A 26,733-nucleotide genomic window follows, 5' to 3' on the forward strand; every position below is an offset into this window, starting at 1 on the left:
CCTAACGGCTAGGGCTTTTGACCTCGAATCTGGGGAACTGGGGTCGAGTCTCGGCAATGATGCTGAACATCCTGTAATTCTGGGCAAATCACTTAATCTCCCCATGCCTACCAAAATTAATGTATGTCCTCATGTAACATAACTGGTGCTATGTAAAACGCTCTGATACCCGATTCGGGCCAAGTTCGCACAGTATAAAACTCTGGCAAAAAAAAAACCCTCAACAACCGCATCGAGGCAAGCGGCAACCACGCCAAAGAGCTCATCACCATCGTGAAAGAGTTCTCCTGCCCATCTGCCACCAAAAACCCGATTCACCCCTTCCAAGCCCTCTGCGACATCCTTGGGGACTACTTCCACCAGGAGATTTCAGACATCTACTGCAACTTCGACCCCCAACCCACCAACCCCCCAACCCCTGCACCCTAACCACTGCCACCGACACCCATTGACTATCCGACTGGAAGCAGCTCTTAGTCCAAGCCACTACCATCATCATGAATTTAATCCACTCTGGCGCTCCCTCGGACCCCTGACTGCACAACATCTACAACCTGGGTCGCCTACATTAACAACCACCTGACGTTCTAAAATCCCACTAAAGAACTCTGCGCTGCCGTCCCCGCCGCATAGAAACACGTGGAGGTCAAGTCTCTCCTGAAAGAACCCTCTGCTGCCCCCAGCATTCTCAAGAACTATTGACCCATGGCGCTACTCCCCTTGCCAGCCAAGGTCTTGGAATAGGCCATCAACCACCAGCTCACAGAGTACCTCGAACAGAACAACCTTCTTGATGGCTCCCGATCAGGCTTCCGGGCCAACCACAGCACAGAGACCACCATGATCGCAGCTATGGACGACACCAGACACCTGCTTGACCAGGGGGAAATGCAGCCCTCATCCTCCTTGACCTTTCGGCAGCCTTCGACACCATCTCCCATCACGCCCTCATCACCAGACTTCACCACCTGGGCATCCAAGGCAACTCTCTCTACTGGATCACCTCGGTTCTCTCCGGCCGAACACAGAGGATCCACCTACCACCTTTTTCCTCCGAATCCAAGAACATCATCTGTGGTGTCCCCCAGGGCTCCTCACTCAGCCCCACCCTCTTCAACACCTACGTGATGCCTCTAGCAGACATTGACCACACCCGCAGACTCAACATCATTTCATACGCCGAGGACACGCAGCTCATCCTTTCCCTCACAAAAGACACCAACACCACCAGAGCCAGCTTCCAGAACACCTTGTCCGACATTGCCAAATGCATGAAGGCCAACTGCCTGAAGCTCAACTCTGAGAAAACGGAGGTACTCATCTTCAGAAACAACCCCTCCAACTATGACGACTCCTGGTGGCCCACCGCACTCGGCCCTGTTCTTGCCCCCTCCAACCACACATGCAACCTCGGATTCATCCTGGACAGCTAACTAACCATGAAGAACCAAGTCAACGCCTATGTTCTTATCTCCAGCCTCCTCGAAAACAGCAACCCACTCTACACCGGAGCAACCAAGCATCTACTCAGCCACCTCCAGACTATCCAGAACACTGCAGCAAGACTCATCCTCAACCTCCCCAAGAGAACTAGCACCACCCCCACCTCAGAGCTCTCCACTGACTCCCCGTGCAGAAAAGATGCCTCTTCAAGCTCCTGACTCACGCCTACTAAGCCCTCCACAACTCCGGGCCGCCTACATTAACAACCACCTGACGTTCTAAAATCCCACTAAAGAACTCTGCGCTGCCTCCCTCACCCTGTCCCACACCCCTATCATCCATTGGAACTGCTGCAGAGTTTTTGCTTCTCTTACCTCACCACCAAGTTCTGGACCTCCCTCCCCCTTCACCTACGCACCTGTCCATCACTCAAGATGTGGCTCTTCGACTAAGGACTTAAGGACCCAGCACCTGGAGACCCTAAGGGGTGACAAGTTCACACTTTACAAGAACCCTTCGATTGATTGATTGAGGCTGGGGAACTATTTTTATGAGTCTGCCTTTCGACAAAACGTGACTTCCAGGGAAAAGTTCAGTTTCTGTGGGTCTTCCCTGGATATAACAATTGGGTAATGAGCATGGGTGCAATTACTCTGTGTAATTGCGTATCAACAATTACAATGGCAGTTACAATAACAATAATCTGAAGTTAATGGGAAAACGTTTAGGTAATGTCCAAGCAGGGGTCAAGCTAGTAGAGATCATAGTAACTGAGCATGCAGCAGGTCGAAAAGTTGGCTAGTTGGATATGACTAAATGTGATACAATAGCATAGGAAAGAGCTCACTCTTTAAAGACAGAATTTGGTTTTACCTTCATTCCCTGTGATCCAGGGGGGCCTGGTGGTCCACGAAAGCCCTGCAATAAAGGAGACAATCATTTTCATACTTGGCAAGGCATTTTTATATAACATAGTGCTGGCAAACTACATTTTTGTCTATGATAAACAAATCTGTAGCCTGTATACTTCTGCAAGTACCAAATTCGTTGAGAAATTAGTCTTCATTTCCTGTAGACTTTACACTCAACTAAATAAACTCCTGGGCCTTTATTATACACAAGCTGAATGTGGTGCCACCAGGAGCTATTAGTGAGGCGCCCATCATCTCCAAACTGATTGGTATGAGGACCTACTACTCCTCACCACAAAGGCCTGACCATAGCTTTTTCTTCTCATATCTTTACAGCAAAGGTGCTGTGGTCTCCACCTGAGCATTGCTTATGCAATTTGACTCAACAAAAGTCAAAAGTGACCACCCTGCATCTGCATAAACAACCAGAGTCACTAGGATCCTAAACCACAAGACTTGCAGTGGGAATTACCTGTAGGATTGACGCGGTTGATGTGCCAGAATATGGCACACACAGGGATTGCATCTCTATGGAATCCATTGAACATTACATTGAATGGCATTGCTTGGTACATGCATGGGTAAGTCATATCATTATTAGGTATGGCATCACAGAATGGGCACTGCATAAATTAAGTAGTGCCTATTTTGCGATGCTGCCTTAGCCATAATGAAGCGGCTCTTTCCCTCTATGTGCAATTTGTCCCTCTTTACTTATGGTACATTAAAGTGGGGGCTCTGGAATATTGTAGATTGAATTCGGTAAATTCATGTTTATCGTCAAGGCTTGGTTGTAGATCTAGTTTACAAGGTAAACAGTCTGTCCTGACACAAATAGTGAAAGCAGAACGATGATCCATCGAATGCAGTGATAAGAAGCAATAGAAGACAAAAAAAGCTACATTATCTAGCCCACTTGACTACCAATCTTATAAGAGTCTTCAGACTATTTGATACTGGAACTGATTGTCAGTGTAGATGCTTGGCCTTCATTCTTAAAAGTGATAGACTAAAGTAGCAAATGAGGTGCGTGGTCTTCAATAATAGTTGAGAACCTGAGGTCTCTGGGGAGGAAACCATTGGACATGTGATGCAGTGCGTATATGGGTCTCAGGCCTGGGCCTAATACCTGATAGGAAGAGGCAAGATAGATAACAGCCATGATAAACTGGCCTTGGAACCATCAGGGAGTGGAGCAGACACCATGATAGTAAGGAGAAGTGCAATAACCTCAGGAGCAAAACTTACACCCAGCAAATAGTTGCCATCTTGAGAAGGCATGCAGTGCCCCTACAACCTCCACAGGTGCCAGAATGCCAAGAGTTAATAACTTGAAGGAACCTTAACTAGCAAACCAGAAGAGTATAAAAATGCACTGTCGGTGAGAAAGCCTTGTGTAAGTGCATTGGTGCTGTGATCAGTGTAAGTCACCCATTTAGGGTATCCAGTAGTGTGAGAACCAGAAACAGGAATACAAGATCTTACAAAGATACCTCACAGAAAGAGGGTATTTAAATTGTGAGTATGGCCAACTCCTCAACCTGTACAAGAACCAAGGTAAACCATAACAGTCATTTGAAAGATGAAGGAAACTAGTTGTTAGGCAGGTGATGTTAAGGATATAGCAAACAAATGAGGTCCATTAGACACAAAACAAGTTTTGTTCTCAGCAGGCAGATACCAGGTTTTCTCAGTTGAAGACAATATCCAGATGCCCTAGCATTTAATAGATGGTATTTTTGGACTGGGGACATTACAAGATCTATGTATTTTCTCAGTTTTCAATCACGTCTAGGAAAAGTGTGTAGGTCATCTGACAATGTGTTGCTCAATTTAGGGCAGCATAAGCTCGGACAAAATAAGAAGATGGAGCAATACGCCTCAGTGTCTTGAACTAAATCATGAAGTTCCAACACATCAGCTGGAGGAAATGTGCCTATTGTGATACATTTCTGTGTAAAACAGCTGTCTAACATATGATTTCCTACAGATATCAGAACAACTGCTTTCTCTATTGATTTTCATCTGTGTTGTAACTCTCTGTGGAGTTTGCATACAGCTTTTCGAACCATCTCTCTAACCTAGAGAGGATAATGTTTATAAATAAATGTCTCTCTTCTTTTGTTTTGAAAGTCAAACTAAACAATATACCTGAAGAGTATTGTCTCTGAAAATTGGCTCCAATGTGTTTTAACCACTTATGTTACGAGCCCAATATGTTTTAAAACACACATATTAATTGTAGAAGGTATACGATTAATGGCAGAGCAAGCAATCTTGTAAACTGGTAATGCTCCTCAAATGAAAATAAAATCAACACAAAGGCAGGGAACTTGTCAGCAGCCCAGTAACAATATTTCACTTTTCCCTAGTCACAGTCACAACCTTCAGGAGAGGCGCTAAGTGGCTCTGAATTGGTTGTACAAGTTACAGCGTAAGAAAGGATGTATGCGAAAATCAGGCACATCTAGTAGCTTGATGTGCCCCAACATGCTGGAGATCAGAAGCGTTAAGGCAGCATAGCAAGTAAAATACTACTGCTACTTAAGCGAAAGCAAAACAAATTGGAGACAGACTATGTCACTACCTTCAAATGTATATATCCAGCCAATCATGGCCTGGCAAGCAAGCGGTCATTTGTCGCACATGGGGCACACCAAGGAGAAAAGTGCACCAATTTTCTGCACTTTACAATGCAAACAAAACAAAAAAAACAATTATTGCTTTCATAATTGGACCCTGAAAAGAAAATGTTAATTATTTTCTGTTTACGGCTGCTTACAAATTCAGTTTACAAATGTTCTTACAGTTGAAGCAATAACCAAGGTTTTATAGTTGGAATTCATATGCATTGCATGAGTTGGATAATAATTTGGAATTATTGGCCAAACAGATGGAAGTCAAAGTGTATGCAGCAAAGTGAACAATCCAACAAAGAATACTTAGTGCCTTATTTGGACTTTGTCAAAAAGGGATATTCTGTCGAGACGTTTCCACTGTAATACATGTTCTATAGGCTATAACCCAATTGTGCCACATTTGTGATGGAGTATCCCACCTGTCAATTTCTCAGTAAGGCCCTTAATACCTATCCAAGAAGGCAGGTGTGCTGCAACAAACCAGTCCTTGTAACACCTGCTCCAAAGTGCTTAACTCAGGAACGTAAAATGAAACCATGCAAGGCTTGTAAAAGCCAATTTAGTGCTTGTATTTCTTTACTTTCAGTCATGTTGCACAGCGGCCATGCTGCTATGCAATGTGGCTAAAAAACATTGACAAAGCCAATAGATCTCACATAGGCGAGACCTATTGGCTTTACCAGTACTTGGTTTCCCCTGTGTTTCTGTGACGAGTGTAAAGTACTGAAACCAAAATCCCACCAAAGCCCTCCGAAACAAGAGATCGCAAAATGAAACCAGCATACCTGCTGCTGCGTTGACCAATAAAAGCAAGAGAAAGCAGATTTATGAGCAAGCTTACAAATGGTTAGTAATGAATGGGTTCTAAGCCCCTTTTTGGGTTTTGTTTTAAATAACAATAGACTCACGAGAAACAGCACATACGCTGTTTCAGGCAAGACCCAAAAAGGGAAGAAGGGGAACTGAAACTGGTGTGGTCAAGGGGTGAACCAATGTTGCAACAACAGAGGGTCAGAAGGCATGAGGGGAGAAACAAACAAATGCAGTAGGGCATAGGCATCTATTTGCCTATTTGGTTAATATTCATGCCAGATTACTGGCTTTATTTAGACTTCGGTGGACAGGGTACTCCATCAAAAAGTGGTGGATGTCCCGTCCTTCATATTTACTATGCCATTTACTATAATTCACTTGTAGTCAGATAAATAGACCATTTACCACATTTTTTGTGAAGAACTGTATGTGCCAAACTCTAGGTAAGGACCATGTTATTTGTCTGAATTCATTATTTGTTAATTTTAATAAGTGGATAGCCTGTAAGCCTGGCCTTGATCAGTCCCAGATTGGTCACCACTGCTCTATGAGGTTGATAAGCTCCATACAGACATGGACAGTGTTGTATTTTGTCTTTTGCCTTGTTTGATTTTCCAGTAATCATCAGTATCCTTGAGTGTTGCAAGACCTAGGGCCCTGGCATGTTTTTATCAAACCGTTTTGCAATGAGCTTGCTCGTAGGGGTTGCCCCGTTTGCATCAGCTTTATTCCATTTGTAAAGGATTGTTTTGATATTATGCAGGAGGGCCAGGCAGAGAGTCGTAAGCTCCACTCAATGTTTTACAGGAATCCAGTAGAGGGGTTTCCGGCCGCTGTCACCTGAGGATTTCCCCACCTGAGTACAGCCGCATGTTGTGCACATGGCATTGAAGATTGGGTGGTTACCATGGGGATGTTATGATGCTTAGAATGTTTTATAAGCAGGGTTTGGAATGTGGGGTCTCAGGGTGGTTATTGTGAAGAGGTGAGACGATTGAAGAGGAGAGTTGTCTTGCCGATGCCGTGTTTGAGCCTATGAATAAAGTACTTGAGCTCTATATTTCGTGTGGAGCGGTACTCAACACTGGACAGTTCTACTGTGCATCTTCTGTAGTCTGCAGATCTGTGTATGTGGCAGTCTAGTGTAAACGGCATTTAAACAGTCAATGGAAATTTCACACGGTCCATGGGTTGGCCCAATACACCGCTAACCTCGTTCTTGTTAGATTTTTTAGGTTAAATCTCTCTTCACACACAAAACTATTCACTTTGTAGAGGCAAGAGACTTACAATGATGAATAAAGCAAGGTAAAGTGTTAGAGTAAAAGTGAGCCACTTGAAAGAAAACATTGAGTCATAGAAACATCATAGCATTGCTAGTCTCACAATATGACTTCCTATGACCACAAAACATGCTCTTCTGATGAAAAGTAACTTGTTAAAGTTTTCGGAAACAATCTTACCGGTTGTCCTGGAGCACCGTCTGCTCCAGGCTGACCTGGCTGCCCAGATTCTCCCTGTAAATTCAAAAAACATTGTTAAAATATGCCAGAATATAGCACCTGTTGTAAAAGTTTAGGTGATAACTGTAAAAATAATCATTTAACTAATAGCAAGTTGATTTTAACTTTTCAAATGAAGCCCTTGAGATGGAGGGGTCACTGTATCGCAGTTGCATTATTGAAGTGCAAAACTTTCGCATCCACAATACCAGCTAAACAAAGACATTTCCACCTGGTGCTCCAGTGGTGAACTGGGAACACCTACCTTAAGGGTTAAAAAACAGTCCGCTACACACGTTTATGTTTCTTTGAGTGCTTTACCACACTTTTGGGACAATTGACTTTACAAGGTGTTAACGATTCTATGATAAATGAGACAGCCATTTTGTTTTGATACTTTATAGAGATATTAATGTGTATTTACCTTCTACAATGATGAACTGACCCAAACAAGGCCAACAGCCCCTCCTGCGAGTGTTAAAATACCACCATCCTCAGACCCGGAAAAGACAAGTCGAGCAGATGTACAGAACCTGGATGTACTAAATTAAGAAATATGGAGCCATTTTTAACTACCCCATTTCTGCAAAAATAATCCTTGAAAAGGCAGCCATCACATTGTGCTGTTAGCTGCTCACGTGAATAAAATCAAGAACAATCTGAGAAGTCGGAACATCCATCACGAATCAATGTCTCAATGAACATCAAGTTTACATAATATGGTGCAATAAATAATGGGAGAATCATTTTCAGAGTGGTACAGCTGACACCAGCTGCCTAGAATCAGGGGGCTTATACATTTTAACACACTTCCATGCACTGTTGTGACTCAATCTAAGTGACCCAGGCATCAATGATGTAGTACATGTCAGAAAGTGCAACAAACATTCCCGATATTCATGGGACATTTAGAAAGCAAAGACTTTTCATTGAAAACTATTTTTCATCAGAAGGTTAAAAACAAATATATCTTCAAGTTAACACCTATCCAACTATAAAATATAAAAAAAGAATACTAGAAAAGCCTTTCCCATTAAAAGTCTTTCCTTCACCCCTCACATCATATGTCAATAACTCCGGATTAATTTGCGTATGATTAGAAGAGAGAAGAAGGCATTCAAAATGTTTGTAAGTATCCACAAAGTTGTCACTATGTCAGTGTTCACCTCATTTTCGCACTCTCATTGGAAAACACTTAAAGTGCCGTTTATGACTGGAATAACTGAACACGTGGCGGAAAATGTCATAGTTGTAACTGGCATCTTTACCTTCACAATTGAATGTGATCAGTCCTTGTGGGAGCCCTGATTCCAGACTACTAATAAGCATAAAGTGTCAATTAATTGTATGGGAGCTCAGTGGGGTCAAGTGCGTGCCACTCAAGCCAAAGAATACCTCAAACAGTAAAATGTCACGAGACTAAAGTCTGATAGTCTAGAAAAACACAGAAATAGATCTGCTTGTGTTATAATAATATAAATAGACGTGTAATTTCATCTAAAAATTTAATATTTCCTTTAAAAAAAGAGCAAAAGTACATTAAAGTAGTTTCCTTCTTGCGTCCTTCAGAAAAAGAGCAAATAACAAGACATATTTGTTTTTTTAACTGCACCCAAAATATTTACTTTATCACAACCAGTATTAGAAGACCGTGTGCCTTATTTATACTTCCAAAGTAGATGACATTTTGCAATATTAGAACATGTTGGTAAGTTACAAGTATATGGTTTGCCATGTGCCGTTAGCTTTCTGTTTTTCACTCCGTATTAGCAAAGTGTTCTATAAGGTTTGAGTTATAAAATGCTCCCACTTCGCAAAGAGACACATTTAAGGATAAATGTGCATAAAAAGCACTTGGTGCCTGATACAGAGCTTGGTGGACGGGTTACTGAAGGGCTTTATTTCGGCTCATTCTCCCGCTGAAACCTCTCCAGGACTTCCGGGGGTGCACGTGCTACACCTCTTGTTCTAGCGCCACTGAACGGGAACTCATATTATCTCGTTCCGCAGTCTTTCCTTTGTGGCTGTATTCAACTGAATGACGTTGTTTACTTGATAGCGTGGAAAGACCTCTAGCAATAAAGCGAAACGTCACCATGCGTAACAGTGCACACCGACATCTTTCATTTTAGTTTGTTCATTGGCACCATGGACTTCACGGTTTTTAGCATTTGTGTAAGAAACCTTTTCCTTGTCATGTTGTTTTGTCTCTCCTCAGCAGCATTCTCAGAAAGACAAGATGTCTGAGAGGGTAGGCGGACAAGCAGCCAGCCGTGCCTCTGATGTCAGCAAGGAGATTACTAGGCAGTCTCCTTGGGGATATTGAAGAGCTACAAAAGATCTGAAAAAAATAACATTCACCAATGCCCTAACAGACTGTTGTGTATCGAGTAGGTTCAATCTCGATCATTTGGTTGCAGAATAGGAAGGAAACACTCGCCAAGCATAGAAAATGAAGAGGTGTAACCCGATCACGGATCAATCTTTAACTGAGGTCAGACAACCCTTCAGCAAGCACGGATCTTTAAGGGGATACCTGTCCATGCAGATACACCTGGATGGCCTCTTCCTTAAACTTGTTGAGATTCTTCTGCTGCTTAAATTTAAGAAACTACTTTTATCTTTCAGCACTCCATGAGAGAGCATCTTGCTTTCTCCCTTGTATCTTGCTTCCCTCCTCCAAACAACCGCTCCCCTGCATGCTATATGCTGCTTTCTCCCTTGTGTGCTGCTCTCTCTAGTTTGCTTCTCCCCGCACCCTGTGCTCGATGGTGCTCTCACCCTTGTGTGCTGCTCATGCTCTTGTGTGTTTCTCTTCCAGCCCTGTACTTTCTGTTACTCTCTCCCTCATGCACAATTTTTCCTTATCCCCAACTTATCTTTATTTGAAGTTTGTCTGCCTTCTACTCCATGTTACCTACTTCCTCTTCACTCCCTCCACTCACTCCTCCATTGCTCCCAGAATCTCATGTGGACCTTTCATATTTCTTAATTTATGTTCTGTTTTAGAAGACCTTTGAGCTGGCATTTGCTGCCAGACCACTCCACAGGGCAGCAAGAACCTATAAGTCCAATTGACAATCACCATCTTGCATTGGTAAATATAGTAAACAAATCAAAGGGTGGCGGTGCCGTTCCGCTGGCTTGCATGTGTGGTGACGCTTACATATTCTTACATCATCAGGCATGCATGACCAGTGGAATGGCACGATTGCCGGCACTGGCCGTATCATTGTGCCTTTTTTCTTTTTTTGTCAACGATGCACAGCAGTGGCAAAAGCATTGGCAAACCAATAGGTCAGCAAGGTGAGACTTAATTGCTTTGCCAATGCTTCTTTAAATTTAATGTGGTGGACAGAGGCATCATGGAGGCTTTTGAAAGTTTGTTATTGCACTTGCAAGAGTCTGCAGGACCATGGCCTACTGTCTAGTCACAGACCACTGCACCCTCAGTAACCATGCTTTTATCTGTCACCTACATGTTTACAATGTCTTATAGTACTTTCTTCTTTTCTGACATAAACTTCTCCCTCTTGGTGGTGGGTTTCACCTTCAACTCAAAATCTAACACCCTTTCACTCAGGAGTTAGATTCCATAACTTTAAGCAAATATTGCACCTTCCAAACAGAACTTAACTCTAACACCAGCTTTCGAGAGCTGACAGTTTTCCTATAGCATAGAGAGGGTACTCACCCTGCACCATCACAGACTTTTTTCTTCAGTAATTTTGTAGTGTCCTCCCCAGCCTGGGCTCCCGCCAATGACTACGCCACACACGGCGCTTAGTATTACACGTCTTTATTCATCTGCATGTAACTGCAAACTCCACATGCTAAACCTGCATTCACTTCACTAAGCTTTAACACTTATGTCACAGTTCTACGGAATCCATCAAGGGCTAAAAGGGTTCCGTCATTGCTAACTCACACAACCCTACAAATTCCATTTACGACTGTTTCATAATTCAAAACGCTTTCATTTGTCTGAAGAAGGTAATAGTCAGTATATTCTCAATCACATACAGTAGCATTTGACTTTATAGTACATTTGGGTTGGTGAGTGGTTGTGGCCAGAACCACTGATTCCCAGTTGTCTCTGATGAAGAATGAACATTTAGGCATCACGATCAACTCTCTCTCCATATGGGGGGCATATTTATAGGGATTTGGCGCAATACAGCTCATCAAGTCACCTCGCTGCACTGCCCTGCATCAAAGTGAAAGGGCAGGAATGCGCTGTATCTATGGCATACAGCGCATTCCTGTCCTGTCCCCCTGCGCTGAAGGCGATTCAGCAGCCTAGCGCCAATGCAGGCACCCTTGCACCATGGTGCAAGGGGGCCCGTGTTGCATGAAGGAATATCTTCCTGCACAAAAACAATTCTGGGAGCCTTTTGCAGCTTTCTATGTGGGCTGAAGAATGCAACACACATGGAAAGAGTAACAAACGAGGAGAAATAAAATAATTTCTCCTCGTTGTGCCTAATCAATTGAGACAACTGAAGCTTTAGCTTGAATAGTTGTGGAGGTTGGAGACCCAAGCCTTAGTGGCCCCTGTTAAATTGCTCATCCTTATTATGATACTGTGAATCAGTTAACCCCTTCAGTGCCCGCCCCTTTCCCCGCCCTGTGCCGGCCGTTTCATTAGCGGGCGGGGTTTGTGACGAGCTGGTCTCGTCATGGGCACAGCGCAACCGCAGCCCATGACGAGACCAGCTCGTCACGGGCATTGAAGAGGTTAAATGTGTGATCGTATGAATCACAGTTTACAGATGCATATCCATAGAGATAGTGGGGCACATTTATTAGGGTTTCATGCAATGCAGCACAGCAAGAGAAGTTGCTGTGCTGCTTTGCCTGGAAGGGAGAGTGTTGAAATGTGCCATATTTACAAAGATATGGATTAGTTCAGCTCTCTTCTAGCACTGACACACTTGTGGCTGCCTAATGCCTAAGCAGGCACCTTTGCCCAATGGCACGTGTACCTGCGGTACAGGCAGGATTGTTTTTGGGCAGGAAGAGATACCATCCTGCACAAAAACAATCCATAGAGGGATATTCCTTTTTCTGTCTGTGCTGCAGAGTTCAACAAATATGGGAAGAGGAAGTAACAAGGAGACATCAAGATATTCCTCCCTGTTACGCTTGTCAGGTAGCTGTACCATTTTGGTGCAAACACATGTTTACATGTCTTTATAAATCTGTGTTTGCATCAAAATACATGAGTGGATACACAGGAACACCCATGCTCCGTCCATGCAATGCCTACCCTATGCACAGTAAGACAAGGAAGCGCTATGTGCTGCATTGCATTACTTGGTATTTACTAAACCACACAAAGTCATGCAAATCTACTTTGCGTGGTTTTGTAAATGCCAACATTGATATTTTTGGTTGGGCTGCACCACAGAAGTGATGCACCCCTGATGCAAAATTTTAGTAAATTGGGGGCAGTGCGATTAGAAGTTGTGGACTGGTACTTAATAGTTATTCATTAATTCTTGTAGATGTGAGTAGAGAAAATAAACAGAAAAATTTCATGTCATGCATTAATTTATGCTTTTCCATGTCCTTGATTGTTCTTCAGTACATTGTCAGCCATAGTGAGAGAAACTTTGTTTTATAAAGGAAGGTGAATAGAGACGTAAGAAATTGTTTGTGTAGTCTAGGAGAATAGATGACGCGTGGTAGAGTTCATGTAAAGAGACTATGGCCCATATGTACTAACACATGTTCTCATAGAAACAAGCTGGGAAAAAAACGCTTGAATACATCAGGCCCTACGTGCCAGATTTACTAATGACTTGCGTTTTCCTTGCATGATGTAAATAATTGCAAGGCAATTCAAGACCTTAAATGGGATTTACAAAGCCACCCAATAAGCGACTGGTACTGCCTTGCGTGACTTTGTAAAGAAATGTAACACAATGTAGCATCTTTCACTGTGTTGCATTACATTTCACTGTGGTAGACATTTCATGGGTAGGGAATGGGCATTCCCACGGGATTTGATATAATCCCTGATTTACTAAAAGTAGCCAACCTGAGATTGCACCAAAACAGTGCATCTGCCCAAGAGAGCTATTAAAAGGAGAAATGTGTTTATTTCTCCTTGTTATGCCTTCTTACAATGTGTGCTGAATTATGCAATGCATGCAGAAAAAAATAAGCCTCTAAGGATTGTTTTTGCGCAGGAAGATATCTCTTCCTGCACAAAAACAATCCTGCTCGTAACGCAGGCCACTGTGCAAGGGTGCCTGCCTTGGCGCTAGGCAGCCACAAGTGCACCAGCACTAGGACAGAGCTGAACTGCTCCCCCTTTCACCCGCAGTTGTGTGAAATATTACTAAATATGCCCCTACAAGCCTTGCAAAAGCCAACCGGCCCGAAACGTGTTTGCGTCAATTTGAACTTTGGGGCCATCCTTTGCAGTGATCCGTTCATGGGGAGATTTGGCTCCAAAATGATGGTATTAGACATGCGCGAAGTGGGTATTTAGAGTAAGAATAAACTGCTACGTATTCAAATGGCCCTGGAAAATACAGTATTTACTGTGCCCTTCAACATTTCTGCGTGTCTCTTCAAACCTTTAAGAATAAGGTACAAAGTCATATTTCAGTGATATTTCTTACATATGTACACACACACACACATTCTTTTCTTTCGTAGCTGTATTCCATATTGTGGTGTTTGCCAAATGTGCAGGAACTACCTCTAGCAATTGAGTGTCGCCTCGCGGAGCAGTGTATAAGGCAGACTTCATATCAGTGCTTTCATTGGCACCACGGGCGTCACGGTTTTTGATATTTACTAAAGGAACCTATTTCTTGTTGTGTTGTTTTGGCTCTGCTCGGCAGGATAGACTGACAGACAAGGCCTCTGGCAGGGGAGCGGACAAGCAACATTTCTTCTGTTGTCCTTGGAGGCTGTCGGGTGGTCTTCGAGCTCGCGATTACAAATGTAGTAATCAATCCCTGAAGTCTTGCAATGTAATTACACTTGCCTTTTGTTCGGCTGTCAACATATGACACGGAAACGTATGTAATCTCCTCGCGATTGGGCTGGGAGGTTTACAGTATAAAGATGTACTGAAAGAAAATTACATGGCCAGAGATGTCATGAACCCCCGACTTTAGAGACTTGAGTGGTTGGGTGCTACTGTGAGTTGTGCAGTAGTGTGTTAAAAAAAAACCTTTAAAAGGTTGTTTTTGGCTCTTTTGAATTTGTTGGGGGACACTGGTCTCCCATAAGCTGAAAAAAGCAACTTAAAATAAAATGATTAATTAAAGTTTCTTAGTCAAGTTCACAGAGAAAGCAAACTGCAGTGCAGAACATATTAAAGAAGCCATACAGTGTGCATTTAGTACAATTAGCTGATTTGCATTGTCAGAGATTTCAAACACAAAAGGAGTCGGTAGGGTCAATACCATGCAGTATAATGCAATAAAACAAAAATGGTGCAGGAAGAGAACAGAGCAAAAGGAGAGATGAGTGGAATAGGGGATGAAGCAGTCACACCAAGAACAAGCATTTGCAATGCATTAGGTCTCGCATTTACGCGAGTTTAAGCTATTGGCATTGTAAATGACAATGCGTTGTATATATGTTTCAAAAACCAAAACATAAATAAAAGGCATTGTCATTTACAATGCCAATTGCTCAAACTCGCATAAATGCGAGACCTGTTGCATTGCAAATGCTTGTTTTGTTTTGGTTCTTGTGTAACTTTAGTGCATATCTCTACTCCTCGTGCATTCCTTTCTTGCAAGATGATTCATAAAATAACATTCTGGCAAAAAGTAGTTCACCACTTTTATCTTACGTTGGTGAGTGCCTGTCTTAGGACACCTCCCTTTGCACTGTCATCAGGACTGGGGGATTGTGCCAAAAGCGGCTTATCACACAGGGTGAACTCCCTGGAGCTGTCTCTAAGAGCACATTGACTATAGATGTCAATTCACCAAAAGGGCAGGGGTAGAGGAAGTGAGATTCTGCAACCTTTTACCCCTTATGACATCACAATGTTGACCTTTGGCACCATCCCTAGCGACTAAAGCACCTTCTACTTAAAAGGAGAGTGTATTGCAGACAGTAAACATGGCTCTGAAAACGATCTTTACATTCTCCTCCCACTACCACCTACCTCTGAGAATGGGGTCAGCATGGGAACTGTCAAATGTGCCAGTGCGCAATGTCTGATGTAAATGCTGCTGCCCCTGGCAACCCTTCATTAACTTCCATGGCATTAACTTCATCTCCCATATAATAACATCTTAATTGTTTGTGTGTCACATGGGGGGTGTCCATGCCTCAAAGCAGCAGTTTACAAAACAAGCTGTTGATAAGGATGAATATTAACATCTGGCAATGGTAGTGTTTTTGCACCAGATATATCTATCGTGGACAATAGAGTGAGCACTGCCCAGGAAAGGTTCTTGTGTCTGCTTTGAGCAGATCCACATTTCATGTAGTCATGTTAGATCTCTGCATTTCTAGCAAACATGAGTAATGTTGCGCTGCAAAATGCACAATAGCACTCACATATTTTGTGGTGGGAAAGATGCTCTAAAGTACTATACTCCCATTTCCTTTGTCGTCACTAGGTTGCTTACTGTTTCACAGCCCTCCTTATCCCGCCTATGTTATTGTTGCCACCCTGAGGGGAAATAAGCCAGACTGACCCTTTCACTTCTTAGAACGTTACAAGGCACCCTCAGGATGGGAGTGCTTGTCTCCTATCACTATTTTGATTGTGGCAAGCATGGAAAGAGAAGGCAAACTATTGCCGGCTTTCGCAAAAAAGAACTGCAGCTGAAGTCTCTCCCACTTTAACATATCTCACGACCGCCCTGCTCTCGGCCCTCGGTGCTTTCTCCACTTTGGAATAGGGTCCCTGCAGGCAGACACTCCAGGTTCCCAGACACACACAGACATAGAAAACGAACAACAACATAAGAACCGGAGCGTCTTAGATACTAAAGAAAGCAAGCTTGTCATCCACGGTCAGGTTCCACATAGCTCAGATTTTGCAGTCAAAACATGAGAAAAAAATGTACACTACATTTAGGACCATGGCCTCTAGGCGTACGTAACACAAGTGCATGCTTGGTATGTAGGAGGCGCGCTGACATTATGTAAATGTTTTTATTTAGCAAAGAAGGAGGCCTTCCAGTGACCCCATGCTCGAGAAACTTCACCAGAACGCATACCTCATTCTCTACTCCCGCAAAGACGGGGTACCTTGCACTCTGTACATCGTGCAGTGACAGGGTGGGCGCTGCCACCACCCGAGTCCTGCAGGGTTACACAACGCTACAGCCTGTGTTTCACTTTCATCTACGTCCTGGAAGTGACAATGTCGAGCGTCCCGGAGGCAGCGTAAACCACCTGCTCTCTCTATTGTGCCGCTTGCTCGAGGAGCCACACTGTGACCTGCCCACAGCATGATCCACAACACTCCCCCTCTGCGCCGCGCCCTCCAGCGCAGGATTGCGCTAAAAGAAGAATGCTTACAGCTAGAATTCCTCGAGTGCGGACTCGAACTAAACAAGCACCCACCTTTAAAATGAAGTGCGGTGTCCTGCGCTGTGTAGTGCACCCACATGGCGATCCTCCAGATGCTGCGGGTGGGGGTGAACGTGGAAGCAGGGGAGAGAGGGGCAAGAGAACAGGGACAGTGGGAGGGGGAAAGCATTGCGAGCGGTGCGGACAGGGAAGTAACAGAGGGCCTGGGGGCTGCGGCTCGGACGTGGTGGGGGCTGCAGGCGCTCAGCGTACTTGGGGCAGCAGATGTCCACGCAGCTCTCGGTGATCCCTATGCGAGACCTACAAAACAAAAAAGTAGTCCCTACATCAAAAGATATCACCCTGCAGTGTATGTCTACTGTAGTTGGCCGATGCTGCTTCCTGCAGAAACGAAAGAAAACGGAAGTGACGGATGGGACCACTAGCCAACAATGAGCAAGGTAAGAAAAGCAATGCCAGATTGGACCAATGGCAAGCGAAAAAACAAAAAGAAATGCAATGGGTGGAGTTTTGCTGATATTACTAATTACTTGATGCCTCGGAGATGCAGCGCATGTGCTGCCTGTGCGAGACCTAAAGGTAAGAAAAGCAATGCCAGATTGGACCAATGGCAAGCGAAGAAACAAAAAGAAATGCAATGGGTGGAGTTTCACTGGTATTACTAATTACTTAATGCCTCAGAGAGGCAGTGCATGCGCTGTCTGTGCGAGACCTAAAAAGGATCGCGAGAGCTCTCGTAGTGGTAGCCTCGGTCATCACAACAAGGAGGCTCGGCTGGCGCTGTGGTTGTCACCATGTGTAGGAGAATGTGATAGACCACGATTGGCCTAGTATGCGTCGGGGGAATTTATCTCTGCTTCCCCTTCATCTCGCAGCTGCTAGTACGATTCTAAGGGGGTTCAAATATATTCCTGGACGTGATCGGACAGGTATTCATTCCCAATATGCCTTTAAGTAGCATCCCGGTCCCAGGTGACCGCCACACGCCTCTTATCCAGGAGGAGCAAGAGGACGGTTATTTTCTGTATCTCCAGGGGAACAGCTTTGACATAGCCAAACAATGGCACTAGGGGGGTGAATGGCAATGGCATTAGAAATAGACTGCTAATAGTGACGTATTCCAGGGCAAGTGAAGGAAGTGAAGAAAGTTAGTGCAGGGTTCAAAGCATCTGACGCAGTGGGCGTCATCTATTAGATCTATTTTAAGCAGTCACTCTGGGGTTCTGTAGAGCCTGTGCAAAAATTTAAAGTGCACCACTTGGAGTCTATAATTGGGTGATAGTACTCTAGCCTGACCGCAGCAAAACCTCCACTGGGCCTCAGAAATGGGAACGTCCAAGTGGTTCTACCATGCCAAGTGCTTCATGAATCCGATCCGGTACCGTTCGCTGCATTATGGCATATATTCTAGTAATGAGCCTACATGGGGAAGAGTTCCCAAGTAGTTCTTCAAGTACCTGTAACGTGGGGTGGCGCTGTGGCGAATGAGGTGTGGAGTGTGCACATTGCCACCCTCAATTAGGATTAGATAAACCTGTCTAGAGTGGTGGTGGTGTCACGGTCTTGCAGGGTCAGCTGCGGCCTAATAAAAGAGTCTTCCGGGTGTGCCATTCCCATAGTGGTGAACTGCAGCCGATGCAATCCGTTGCGTGGGCTAGTGTCTGGGGTGAACGGCAAAGCATGGTGTCCAGTAAGGGGGATTGAGGTGGAAAAGAGAGCATCCAATCTAGGCCACCTACTCAACTTGTGCCATGCCCAAACCATGCAACCAACTATATCAAGAACTGCTCGTGGTCGCCGTGGGGTCTGATATAGCGTCATGTGAAGTGGGCATTGTGCAGCATGGTCGTGCTCAGGTGATGTGTGGGCCATAAACTGCATAGGGTATACCCAGTAGAACGCAAACTGTGCCTGCACACTATTATAGTAGAGGTCCATGTCCGGTGCACCCAGCCTACCCTGCTCAAAAGGAGAGTGAGAACTTCCCAGACAATCCTTGGCTGTCGCCCCCCCTCAATCAAGCACCACCATGTGTGATCTAAGTTGGAGCCGAAAGCAGTGAGGAAGTGGAAGCATGAGATTGATGAACAAATATAGGAATTAGGGTAACACAATCATCTTTGCAATTGCTAGTCTCCCAGCCATGGATAGTGGGAGTTTCAACCAGGTTGCCACCTGTCTCTCCAGCCACTCCATCAGGCGGCCATAGCTGCTTTCATCCAGTTGACGGTAATACCAGACAGCCCACCAAACCTAGTGAATTCTCGAATTAGGGTGTCTAAATTATCACAGGGGTTTTTAACTTTAAATATAAAGTGACATCATCAGCATACAGGGATACCAGCACAACCCGAGGTGTGAAGGTCAGGCCACGATGAGCATGATATTGCTGGAGTCAAGCTGCCAGGGGCTTCATCGCTACAGCAAAAGAGATGGGTGACAGTAGGCATCCTTGTCACGTTCCTCGGGTGACTGAGAAGGGGGACATATCTCCCCATTGATCTGGAGTCATGCTGTTGGTTTTTTTTGAGTATAGAAGGCCAATTCATTTAATGAATTTGGGACTGAGACGTAGGTGGGACAGCAAGATAAACCGGCATGGCCATTCAAGGGAATTGAATGCCTTAGGGGCATAAAGGAAGATTGCGGCTGCACTAAGGGAGGATTCTATGACCTGATCTATTGCAAAGAATGTGCAAATATTATGTGACGTGGCCCTGCCAAGCACAAAATCCGATTGGTCAGGGCGTACTATGAGAGGGATCAGCCTAGAAGCTTTCAATTTGTCAAGAGTGTTATTGTCTATATTAATCATGGATAGCGGCCTGTACGACTCTCAGTACTGCAAGTCTTTGTCTAGTTTTAAAATAGTAACCATGAGTGCCCCTTAAAGAGATGGAGGCAGCTCACCTCACTCAAGTGATTCACAAAACATGTTTATTAGGTGTGGGGCAGGCAGAGGCGCAAACTCTTTATAAAATGCAGCCGTGAGGCCATCTAGACCTGTGGCTCTGTCCCTGGGGAGGGCTCTAATGACTTGCACAACCTTCTCCTCCGTAAAAGGCTCATCTAGGAATCTCCTGTGGCCATCTTCTATCCAAAGCAACTGTACTGATTCGAAGAAGGAGTTAAGATCTGGGGTGAGGGATGGCTGTGTCGTTGCATACAGCGAGGAGAAGAAGTTAGTAATCTCCTCTTGTACTTCCCTCAAGCCAAAAACTAGGTCATCCTCATTGGTTTGTAGTTGAGCAATGTACGCGTTGGCCCAGGGTTTGGGCAACATAGCTGCCAAAAGTCCTGCCTGCCCGGTCACACTCACCAAAACACCTAGCTCACACTTTTATGCCTAGGTAATGTGTCTCCAGCTGCGCTGTTTCTTGAAATCGTTTATCTTACTACAAATGCCAGCAAGTATGGGTGCGCTGAGGTCGAGAATTGATTAATTGAGTTCTAGTGCATGGATCTCACCTTCAAGTTAACTCCCAAGAAGCACCCTCAAGAGGCTTGTTTAGCTATACATTCTCCTGGAATTACAGTCTTGAACGCCTCACATAGGGTCAAACAATATTCAACCATGCCCATATTATGAACAAGATATTCCACTATAGCTGTCCTGATACTCTCTTTGAGCACCTAATCCCTTAGTGCTCCTGACAGTAAGCGTCATGAATGTGCCCGAGATTGAAACTCATATGGAGAGAGCTTGAGGAGCACAGAGGTGGGATCTAAAAAAGTCTGAGGCAGATGGTATGTGTCAGTAGTCCAAGAGTCCACATCCCGCAAGGCAAGGAAGAAGTCAATGCCCGACCACGATGTGCTCGCCGAGGCCACGCATGTGCCCTCCTCGCTGTCGCTGTGCCCTTAGCTTAAGTGGTCAACTAAGTCATTATCAGCTATTTTATCCTGAAGCTGGGCTGCCGCTCAGCTTCAGGATAAAATAGCTGATAATGGCTGCCGCTCGTCGTGGGGGCCGCAGAAGGCACAGGATCTATCTATCAATCGGTCTAGGATTACGTTAAAGTCTCCCACCCATATGATCGCACACGGGGCCATGGTGTCCACCAGCCTCTAAACTTCTACAAAGAATCTAGGATCATCCACGATAGGAACATAGATGGAGATTAGCCTGAGGGAGATTCCCTGCGTGAAAGATGCGCAACTTGGCTGGATATAGGAGTAAGTATTTAGGGTCAATTTAGAGGAGAGTACACTTTACTGGCAGAAAGTCTCTTTTGTCAGCATGGACTGCCATTGTAAAGTCTGGGGGAAAGTATATATTGTTTCCTTAATAGTTGATCATCTGTCTGTTTCTGGCAAGACGCAAAACCGTATCTCTGTCTCAGTAATTCAAGAGACGAGCTATTATAGTTCAAGCTGATGTCCCAAGTGGAGGTCTTGGGCCCAAAAATCTTTGCACTCATTCCACTACACAGAAAGCGGATAGTGCATCACCAAAAATGGAGTGCAACATCTTATTATTTTATCTGGATCTGGCCTACAAATCCTCGTTTTTGTTGCCGATAAGTTCCAGTACCTTTTCCATTTCAAGCAGTTTCTGTCTTCCTGTAGCTCTGTCGTCTTCTACCATCGATGTGCGCTGCTCGAGTTGGCTAAGCTGTTCATCGTGGCAAGCTACCTTTTCTTTGAGGCAATCAAATCAGTTGATTAACAGGACTAATTTGTTGTCTATGGCCATCAGGCTATACTTTGAGTCCAGAAACATTGCACGGACGTCAGGTTCTGGGAGTGACCCCCCAGCACCCTTGGGGTCCGTGGGGCATTCTTCCTTCAGGGGGCCTCCGATATCCGAGTCTGACAATTGGTCTGTCTTGTGTCTTTTTTTCCCCTCTTGATAACAAGTGGCTCCTCCAGCACACCAGTCCCCCAGATGCGGTCCCGCCTCTCACCAAGCAATTTGCACATGGGGGGCATGACCGAACCCCAAGTCCCAGATACAGCCCCATCAAATAAAGGAGGGGAGGGGTCTGTCCCAGGAAGGCTCCAGCATCCACTAGACTGTAGAGATTGTTCAATGTACAAGGGGAACTAGGCCTTGCCATGCCCCAACAGATCACCCTAGGAGCACGAGCAGGTCAGCCCCAGGGATCACCTGAGTGACCCCCCAGTTCCAACACAGACTACTCCCAAAGATGTACAAGGGGGCGAACAGTCACAAGGTGGCAATGGCAGAATGCCCCCCCCCCCCCAGGTCCGACTCGCTGTCTAATGAGTTCCAAAGAAACTTGCTTGCCCGCTATAGTGCACTCCAAGGGGACAACATTCACAGCTAGTCTCTGTCACCCAATATGGTGCCCACCTCAGTTCCAAGGCAACACTCAGGGGCTCCCCAGCCTCCTCCTCCCTGGGAGCAGCCCAGGCCGGACCATCCAATCCTGCCACCTCACGATGTCAGTCTGGCAAGCATTTCACACATAGAGGCTCACGAGTCCAGGGATGCACCAGCTGCATTCTGGCCATCAGGCAGCACAAGTGACCCTAGTCAGGATCCTCTGGGGCCACACACACAGCCTTCTCACCCCGCATGATCCAGCGAGGGAGCAGCCCCAGTGCAGGAGTGCCGGGCCTCCTACCTAGCTCCTACCTGCCGTCAGAAGATCATACAAGGCAGATCCGTGCCAGCACATCCGTCTGTCTGCTTCCAGGTCAGGCCGCAGGGCTCACCACAGCAGCCACACCATCTGGGTCTTAAGGCACCAACGGGGGGCTTACTCCCAGTCCACTGGGTCCCTCCAGATCTTGGACCACAGCTGTGATCCCCATTCAGGGGGGACAACGCCACTGATCTACTCCTCACAACTGTAGGCACATTTTCGATATAGTCTGACATATAAAATTATGTTACCTGTATGTATTTGAAAATCCCCAAACGGGGTATATAGCGGCTTATTAAATGATTTATCACAAGAAACTTCGTTGGTACTCGTTTCTTTGGTTTTCCATTGATTCCTACTGAAAGACTCCAAGCTGTCTTTAATGTCCCATGGTACAAAGGGCCTCATTTGCGAGGTTTTGTCGCAGGGCAGTGCCACAAGGAATCTTGATAAGTTCAACAGGAGTATCACCCATAAACCACGTTGTGATATGGGTAGGTATGAGAGAATAAACAACAATATCACAAATGGTATAATTACGAGAGACGGTTTAGACTGAGCATGTCAAAGAACATTGCAGAGCAGAAAAAGGAAGATTCTTGGTCACTGATTTTTTGGGAAGTGCACAAGGCATCATATATTTTAAATTATACCATATGTGATATTGTTGTTTATTCTCACAAGGAATCTTGAGGCGCTGCCCTGCATCAAATGAAAAGGGCAGGAATGGGCTGTATCTATGAGATACGGCACATTCCTGTTCTTTTTCCCTGTGCTGGCACAAAATGGGCTGTCATGCGCCAACGTAGGCACCCTTGCCCCATGGTGCTAGGGTGTCTGCGTGGTAGGGGTGATTGTTTTTGAGCAGGAAGGGGCACCTTCCTGCACAAAAACAATTAAGACACAGACCTTGTTTAATTGATGTTGTTAATCACATTTCTCAATGCTACCCTGACCCCAGAGACCAGCACGCACTAGGCCACGTGATGTTCTCTGCATAAAGTTCTAGCAGCAACACCAGTGATAGATAAGGACCAGACACTCACTCAAGGTGGCGGCTGTATTACATGGAACTATTTAGTGCAGTTGTGCATAACCAGGGACATACATGGGTTACGCTTAACGTTACTTGAGATAACAAGCTACTTCACGCTTTAAGTATGCTGATGTCCTTTTGTAGCTCCTCCATAGTCTCCACAGTTTTTTACTTAACACGGCCGGCCTGAAGAGGTTGTAGGTGACTTGCTGTGTATCTATCTATCCTCCGCCTATGTGATATCTTATGTATTTACACAGCCGGCCTGGTCTGGGTTGTAGGCAACATGATGCGCTCAACAACTAATGTTTTTAAGATGCTAATAAAAGTGTTTTTTGTAAAAACAAGAATGAGAGGGGTTTACCTCTTTCTATGTGCGCTGCGGAATGCATGAGTATATTACCGATTTATGTTTACACTACTGCCACTAACCATTATAAATCCAAGCTGCTATGGTCCTCTTTCATAATATAAGAAGAGTTTCTTCAGATAATGTAGGAATATCTGGTAGGCAAAAATCAGAGTCACCATGCTATGTAAAATAATAAATGATGCTATCACAGATGTACATAACACATATATCCTGAAAAGTCTTAAAATAATGATGACTCTGGGCATTTTTTGCCGTTTAAGTGAACCCAGGTGTGTTATATAAGAAGTTTCTAAAGGTATATTACCAGTCTTATTTCATAGAAACAGGCTTGGTGGGATTATAGCTGCAAAATGTGTATCTACGAATAACTATGTTTAGATTGTATAGTGGAGGCAAGATGGCATCCGCAAGCTCGGGTGTGTGAGCTGGCTGCTCGCGAGCCTCCACCTACCCGCATCCATCGGAGCTCCTCACTGATACGATGTGGCTGTAACTTTAAAAAAACTTTTTTCTGAAGCCTGATGAAAGACAGAATCAGAAGCAATAATGACTTGTTAAAATCTTGTGGAAACCTGTTGTCATGTTGAACTTCTCTGCACCTTTAGCTCTCAGCTTTCAATGTGCCCGATCGCAACCAAATCCACCCCGGGTTTTCTGTTTTCTCTGGAGGATTTGGAGACACCGAGCAAGGACGTTGTTGTGAGTCGCAGGCAGCGGCCGCTGGGCCTTGCTCCGGGTGGAGGCGGTGAGTGCTTCGAAATAATTAGAAGTGCTCAGAAGACTCCTGGCCATGGGTGGTATAACGCAAGAGGGTGATTAGAACCGGAGGACTCGGAGGTCGCCCCCCGTGGAGGGTGGCCTCGCAGCTTTGATCCCTGAGGCATGTGAAAGGCTTGAATCCCGGTGCCAACTGATAAACGTGAATGACTTTGGATTCCATAAAAGCAGGTGCCTGCCCAAAGTTACTGAGACTGTGTGTTTGGAGGGGATTAGTGGATAAGCTGTGGAGAGATAGATACGGTGTGATCTTTCCAGCCCGCTGTCAATGATCTGGCGCTCGTGGCTGTGGGAGGTCCCGCTGCCTTGTAGGTTAACAACTCAGAAGACCCACGGTCTAGCAGCCTCTCTTGCTTCGGTCACCGGTGCAGCTTCATCCATGCCGGCGAATGCTGCTTCTAGGAGCCTTAAGGTGAGGGGGCCATCAGCAGTCTCTGGCAGTCCGGGAAAAATTGCTCCGACCCAAGGAGGAAGTCCTGGTGTTGGCAGACGGCATTCTGTCATGGAAACGCCGGGTGTTGGTGCGCAACTCAAGGGTAGGGATGGCGCTGCTACTCGTGCTAAACAGACGGTTCCTGCTTTGTTTAAAGTGCAAACTTCGAAGAAACTACCAGCAGCAGGAATCAAAATGAATGCAAAAATCAACACTCCTCCACCCGCCCCTGGAACTGCTCAATCCGCTCTGGATGTTGCATTAACTCCGATGGAGCTGACTCAGGGTGAGTCCACAGAAGGAGGAACTGACGGGGAGACTTCGGACCAAGGGCCTGATTGTACTAGCATAGACAGCTTTCCTGGTGAGAGGGGGTAAGCTGGTGGCTTGACAGGTCTCCTACCCCCCGAGCCGGTAGCCGGTACATTGTCTGATCAATCAGTCAAGTGTATTCTGGTACATGGAGTTTCCGCTAGTAATGGCCACTCTAAAGGGGCTGTGGACCGGGGCACCCAGGCAGGGAGGCCGACAGTCTGCTGACATGTAGGGAGGAGGATTTAGTGGATACATTCTACACTTGTCTGACCACTCCAACTCCTCCGGCGATGACAGACGTGCAAAAAACTGGGTGGGGGAAGAAAGCGATACCAGTAGCCTTCATTGGGAGTAAGAGAGTGACAAATCTTTGATAAGTCCTAGAACAGTTAGAAAACTGAGAGATCAACCTGCCTTATCCTCGCAGACCGAGGCCGTGAATGGCTCAATGACCTGGGACTATTCCTTCTCATCAAATTTGGAAGGAAACGATACACCAGCTGGAACTGTGGTACCTGGTGCGACCAGCTTCAACTCCAACAAACCTGAGGAAATCACCCTCTCCACTATATATCAGTCCATTACGGCCCACCGGCCGGAGACAAGAGCTTAGAGCTCTCGGACTCAAGGTGCGTGCCGGAAACTCCAGAATGCAATACGTAGGGTCACAAAGACGAATTGGAGAGGCAGAGACAAGAATTTCCCAGCTGGAAGACGAGCTGGCCGCACACAAGATTCTGACTGAGTCTATGCAAGCCAAGAAGGATGACACACTTTTGAAATTGATTGACTTGGAAAATTGCTCCAGGAGGAACAACCTTAGAATTTTGGGCATCCCGGAGGGCAAGAAGGGGGCAGATGTCCGCCAGTTTGTGATTGAACTTTTTGAGGAGGCTTTCCCCGAACTCTGTCACTGGGACTGCAAAACGCAATTGCAAAGGGCTCACCGCTTCCCCTTTATTCAGCGGAGAAAAGGGGGTCAGGTTGATAACCACGTGCTATCCTGATCTGTCTTAATAATTTTTTTGGCCAGGGAAGCCATGTATGATTTAGCCAGGCCAGATCGGAAAAGGGCCGGCAAAGAGTGCGAATTCTTTGTGAGACCTGACTTTTGCCAGCCGACTGTTGAAAAGAGATGGTTAATGCGTCAATTAATCCCGTTATTTCAGGCAAAGGGGGCTCAGGTCTTTTTGCTTAACCCAGCCAAATTGAAGGTGGTCTTTCAGGGGCAGACCCATTATTTCCAGTCTGAAATTCAGGCAAAAGAATTTATGCTTTCACTAGAGGGAACTGTGGGCTAAATGTGATCCACATTGCACTGACCCCGGGGGTTTCCTTAGTGCTCAATAATTTA

The 26,733-nt window shown here is 45.3% G+C and overlaps 1 protein-coding gene across 1 annotated transcript in view; it reads right to left on the bottom strand.

The window, feature by feature from the left end:
- The window catches only part of LOC146823048 (uncharacterized), a 567,962-nt gene that overhangs the window by 132,502 nt on the left and 408,727 nt on the right, over nucleotides 1-26,733 (bottom strand). The window contains exons 17-18 of the mRNA XM_085606614.1: nucleotides 7,270-7,323; nucleotides 2,317-2,361 (exon numbers count right to left, since the gene is read on the bottom strand). Of these exons, the coding sequence (XP_085462740.1) occupies nucleotides 2,317-2,361; nucleotides 7,270-7,323 (99 nt within the window). The remainder of the gene's footprint in view (nucleotides 1-2,316; nucleotides 2,362-7,269; nucleotides 7,324-26,733) is intronic.

The sequence above is a fragment of the Triturus cristatus genome, chromosome 5_2, assembly GCF_964204655.1.
Source record: "Triturus cristatus chromosome 5_2, aTriCri1.1, whole genome shotgun sequence".
NCBI classification, from domain to species: Eukaryota; Metazoa; Chordata; class Amphibia; order Caudata; family Salamandridae; genus Triturus; species Triturus cristatus.